General features: G+C 35.8%; 1 protein-coding gene across 1 annotated transcript in view; it reads right to left on the minus strand.

Moving 5' to 3' along the window:
- Positions 1 to 500: 500 nt before the first annotated feature.
- The window catches only part of LOC117117628, a 6,058-nt gene continuing 460 nt past the window's right edge, over positions 501 to 6,098 (minus strand). Inside the window, exons 2-7 of the mRNA XM_033261996.1 lie at positions 3,948 to 4,103; positions 3,079 to 3,227; positions 2,604 to 2,982; positions 1,859 to 2,116; positions 1,110 to 1,175; positions 501 to 853 (exon numbers count right to left, since the gene is read on the minus strand). Coding sequence (XP_033117887.1) covers positions 836 to 853; positions 1,110 to 1,175; positions 1,859 to 2,116; positions 2,604 to 2,982; positions 3,079 to 3,227; positions 3,948 to 4,103 — 1,026 coding nt within the window. The 3' untranslated portion in view covers positions 501 to 835. The remainder of the gene's footprint in view (positions 854 to 1,109; positions 1,176 to 1,858; positions 2,117 to 2,603; positions 2,983 to 3,078; positions 3,228 to 3,947; positions 4,104 to 6,098) is intronic.

Below are 6,098 nucleotides of genomic sequence, written 5' to 3' on the forward strand. Positions count from 1 at the left end.
TAATTCATCAAATATCCGTGGCTTCCAGGGGGCTCCCCCCCCCCTGCACCCCCACCGGGGGCCCCCAGCCAAGTGAGATTCGATTCGTTCCTCTAGCCCCCCTCGGGGACTTTATTCCCTCCGTCGGGCAGGTCCTGGCGCCACCACTGGGCCAAACCATAGTGAAGTTCAAGTGAGTGAACCCTCCATCTCTGAAAGTCTCCCTTTGGGCCTCCAATACTTGAATTTTGGGATCCACCACTGAGTTCAGATACCGGTCACGAATTCAAAACCACCATAATAACCCCACTAATGTCTGCCTAATTGTAGTGCCAAGTTTGACTCGACGTGACTAAGGCAATCAGAACGTGTTATTTATAATAGCTATTAATACACGAACGCCCTACTAACACGCAAGTTAACATACGTTTAGGCTGTTTAAGTTCCCACACCTTAACACTATCAAAGAGAGGAGTTGGAAAGCTCTGGCCAAAATAGATGGGGGTGGGGATTGCCAGAAGTGGCATAGAGGGCGTAGTTTGGCCAGAATAAATGGTTGATATTGTCAACCCGGTACCAGCAGCTCTCGTCGTCTACCACGGGGGCTGTCTGTACCAGTACACCAGTGTAACCCCTATTCGTCTCAAATGATGTACTGGGTTCTTTATAGTGTACTCGAGCCATTGTGCACTGGGCCTACGATTTATATTCCTTATCCGAGGAGACTTGTTCTTTCACCATAACCATTTGGCGAGAGTGCCAGCGCAGACATGATGGCTGTAGGTTGCGGCGCCTCTACTAACCACTCGGTCAATCGACTCACTACGTCCTTTATACCACCTTTTTCGGTCACTGCTCACCAGCACTTTAGATACTATTGGGTTTACCAAAAATGTCCATTGTAAATAATGTTTAATTCAATTATTTAAAATTTTCAGTGATAATTGTCAGTTTTTAATTAAAAAATATAAATTATTTCTTAAACTTATGTTAATTGTCTTATTAGTTATTCGAAAGTAATTAAATAAGTACTATTTTAGATATAAAAATATTATACAGTATAGGCTTCTGATTGCCTGAAATTTAATTAAAGAAGAAATAAAACAATAAATTACAGAACAAAAACTTACATTAACTGTGTCAATGACATTTGACCATGCACCTAGTGGGTCCATTGCAGGATCTGTCTGTACGCCCTGGAGACACAATATTTAGTTTTAAGAGGTACATTATGTATACTTTTTAAAGTGATTGTTATTGTATGTGGACAGCGCCCTCTCGATGGTTTAAATTATGTAGATTATTGATAATTAGCCTAAATGAGGTTATCAATGAGGCTTTTTCACATTATCATACACAAATATTCTTCACAGTGGATTTGTTAATCAATACATATAAATTTTAAAAAATGAAATCCACCACCACCCTTCTTAAATGTGACGATCAATTACACAATACAATCATGAATGCAATACAAGAGATAAACTACATAAGACATTTACTTTTGTTGTTTACTGTGTACTTCTTGAACAGTAATTCATTAACAAAATGTTTTATACTATATATATTCAATAATTATTGCTTCTCATTTCAATTTTTATTACTAAATTTGTTCATTGTTTTATTTCAGCAGTCTTTCCAAGCAAATACAAAAATACATTAAAACAATCGCCAACGTTGTGGTTAGGATGTCAGAAAATGACGTTAACACAATGTTCCAGCAAAATGTGCAACGTATGTATAATATACGTACCATATAATGGTTTTCCAGAAAAGAGATTTGAACACCAAACTAACTGGAACATTATTAAAATTCATTTTTTAAATTATTTTATTGATAAGAAGGTAGCCTAAGTTACAATAAAATGCTTAAACGTACCTGGTGCGTGAGGTTAACCTCTTCAACTTCAACAGAAGCACTCTCGTCCTCGGCAGCAGGACCTGCTTTCTGCTTAACTCTGGACATGGTAATCTTTTGCACGGGTTTCGTCTGTCCGTCTTTCATCACAGTAGTGTAAGCGTCAAATTCATCTTGCGTAGTATTGCGTTGCTGTCCGATAAATAGTCGTTGTGGCTTTGTTTGTATAGGTGCCACCATTTTCGTTACAACTCCTTTTAATGAAATCTTGGGTGTTTCCTTAATAATAATTAAATGAATAATATATTGTATTGTTATTGTTCGAATGTTTATTAACACAGTCGCTGTATACTTCTCTCCCTGACACAAACTGAACTGGCGGACTGATTTTGGCTGCGAGTACATTTTGGAATGTAATTTTGTTGCCAAAAAATGACACCGATTAGTTGCTCGGGAACATATATAATGAGAGTTGCAATCGTTATACTTTTAGGAAAAACTAACATTAGTTTGTGCCAAAATTATGTTGGCAGTAAAACTACTAACATGATTGCCAAACTGTACTTTGACACTTACACAAAATTAAACATTGTAAGTACATGTATTGTAAGGAAATACTGTAAATGATAAGAATTTTGAAACAAACCAAAAAATAAGATGACGATAACATGAATCCTCAATTTCCTCTTTGTATTATATTGTGAATTTTAAATTGTAAAAACAAATAACAATAAACAGAAATTGAACTTTATATCTTTCTTCTTACTGTTTTTGAGACGTCATTCGACTCAAGATAACCAATCTCTTGTGTCTCTCCATTAGATTCGTCCACAAGCTTTCGATTATCTTGAATTATGTCTATGTCTTTTTCGACAGAATATGGAGTAGGTAAGCGAGCGGCTTTATTCTCCACATATCTCAACGTGATAAGTTCCCATTTTGTCTTTGCCAATCGCGCACGACATTGGTCCAGCTCAGTACGTACGCGTGAACATTCAACTCTCAGAGCATCGTTATCGCTTTCAAGTTTATTCATCTTTTCCAATTGTTCTGCGGACAATGGCTTCGATTTTTTTCGCCCAGAAAAGGGTCTCACTTTCTTCTCCGCAGACTGAGATTTAGCTTCGCAATTTTGACAAATTGAACTGAAGATAATAACAATTGTCATTAAATGGGCACTTATTTTCTAAATTGCTTGAACAAAATATCAATACATCTTTGAAGGTGTGAAACGGCCATACCTCGATTGCATGTTACTGGAATAACCTTTGTTGTGATTGGTTATTGTTTCTCCATCAAAATCCAGATTAGCAGCAACATCTGGAGCCGACTCTTTTACGGCATCTACCAATTCCTGGCATTTCTTCTCAATCTTCATTACTCTAATTTCCTAAATAAATCACATGGTACATTATTTATTTTTTCAAATACTTTGACCGTTTAGCTCTCCATTACTGATGAGCTACATATATTTGGGAGCTTTCGATTGCACGACGACGGTAGGACGTAGAACGTAATGACGTCACTAAAAGTCATCTGCGCATGCGAGAACGTTAAGGTCGCCTCGTCGAGTAGATTCTGGAACGGAATTTGGCCAAATCTACGTATGCAGAATGTAGGACGCCAGGTAGGACGGTCACGCATGAGTGACTCGTCGCGCGCGTCGTCGGACAAATCGAAAGCTCACTATTAAATGCTGGATTCTCCTGTCGATAGTAACATATCAGTGTTAAATGATTCCCAGCAAGCGGTCACTCAACTACCAACGCAATGCGTTTATATAGTGCGTAATGCGTTTGTGGAACATCACTTACTGTGTACATGTACTAGGCCAGAAAACAGGGCATCAAAACAAGCGAGGTTTTAACTGTAATGCCTTTTTTCAACAAAACAACAATAAATCAACAATAAATAAATATACACATAGATAGTTACATACATTGAACTATATAATAAAAAAGACAAACTGGAATTATTTTGAATATGAAAATGTGGAATGATGATAATTAAAAAAAAAACACACACGTGCCTGCATCGGAATTCAAATCCAATATCAACTAAATGAATATTATGTCCTTTTCTGTCTATTCCACTTTCCATCACTCATTACCTTTTCAATCATTTGTTTCTCCAGTGACATTATTTTGTCATTGAGCTCATCCATCATGTCCGAAGAGTTACTGACGTCATGTGTGTCGTGATTCATTGCAAAGTCTTCATTATTGGTAACATCGTATCGTGTTTCGATATTATTACAAACATAATCCTTATAGAATTTAAAAAAATAATAATTTAAAATATTGTACCAATAACAAGTTTTTGTTTATTTATTTATTTGACTAATGCCCTGATATTAAATATGGCTAGATTAGGTACAGCTTGTGTCCTTAACAAGTAAAATGCTGAAATGGCTAATATAAGGTTCTTCGAACAGTTTGTAATTGTTTCTTTTTAGAAGATTCGGCATATTTGAATTTATGAAATTTAAGTTCATATTCAAAAATTAATAAGCAATTAGTAGAGCTGTACATAGTAAATAGGAAAATTATTATACGACGGTTAGATTTAATGCTCAAAAAAATGGCCTGAAGGAAATTTCTGAATGCATTAAATACTTGCCTGGCCAAGGCCTACATATATTTTCGTTCCTTGAGTCTTTAACATAGGTCTAGGATATTCCTAATAAACGTTCAGTTTATGAGGGTCCATTGATTCAATAAATTCCTTAATTTTTAATACTTAATATTGACTATTCTTCAGGTTCTAAATCACCTTGTTTTAAGCTACGTAATAGCTTGTAGATAGCAGCGGGTAAATCATAAGAAATAGTATTCAATAGTTGCTGCTTACCACTGGGTACACAGATAATGTATAAACCAAATAGATAATAATACAGTGCTCAAATATGAACAGGGAATCATAAATCTTATCAAACATAGATCATCAACGAAAGTTCCTTATTATAGTTGTATGACAAAAGAGGTCTCTGCTAATCCACAAACTCTCGCTATCTCGGCGAGCGTCATACCATCACAAAAGCGCGTACGATACCATTACGGATCACTACGAATTATCATTACGGACCACTATTTACTCTAAATAAAGGTAAAGTAAATCGATCCAGTAGTTTTTGATTTATGCGCCCGGAAGGAAACACACACATACCCACAGACACGCACTATTGCAATACCCTCCAGTTCTCTTTCGGAAAGGCAAGGGTAACAAAATGGATAAATAATAATTATAACATCAGTGCTTAAATAGGAAGAAGATGTTATAATTATATGAAACACAGCCCTTCAACGAAAAGTTCCTTTTATTTAGTTGTATGAAGAAAGTGTCTCTGACAGGATTCGAAACAGTAATCTCTCACTATCAAGCGAATGTCATATCCATTAGACCTTGAAGACCTATAGGACATGCGTGCAGATTACTGATTTCTACTAATAGCTGGATTGATCATCATCGGCCAACCTTTGTAGAGAAAAAACCCTGAAGCCACCGACGCCATGTTGAGCGCCTGAGTGAGTACCAGTTTACAAAAGTTTCGTTTGCCATTGTTTAAATTATTGTTAAAAATCCTGACGCAAACTCACACCGAAATAGCATTTGTAGTACCCTCTGCCACTTGGGGATCGGATTCAACACTAGTCACTGAGCTCAAGCTCGGTAGTCTAGTGGTTATGGCACCAGGTTAGTTCTGGAGGTCGTGGGTTCGATTCCCACTCGAATCACTTGCGAATTTTTTCACGAGTTGGTAACCTACTGAGTTTTCGGTGCACCAACACGCCAGGAAGGGCAAAACATCACTCCTATCATCAATACCATTATTATTAATACCATTAGGCATATTATTTATAAAAGATTTTTTAAATAATTTTTTTTCTGTTAATATTACAATATAGGCCTATAGATAGGCTTAGTCAAAATCCCCCCAAAATATTATTCATCATTTAAACCGCTGAAATAAAATAAACAAATTAACAAATTTGTCAAATGTTTTCTCTTTTGTTGTTATCTACCACATTCATTTCCATTCTTTACAACTTCAATTTTTATACAATATTTCATTAGCATATGTCAATGTGTTTTCTAATTTCATTTTTTTAATTCATATTTTTGAGTGTGTCATTTCTGTAAGTTTAACATTTAATGTTTTCAACTGTATCGTAATATTCTTGGAAAAGTTCAGAGTTATATTTATTATAACTATATTATGGTGTGTGTTATCATTGTTTTACAACTCATGAAAGCAAATTTC

The sequence above is a fragment of the Anneissia japonica genome, unplaced genomic scaffold, assembly GCF_011630105.1.
Source record: "Anneissia japonica isolate Jap-2015-1 unplaced genomic scaffold, ASM1163010v1 scaffold3334_len1275209_cov185, whole genome shotgun sequence".
NCBI lineage: Eukaryota > Metazoa > Echinodermata > Crinoidea > Comatulida > Comatulidae > Anneissia > Anneissia japonica.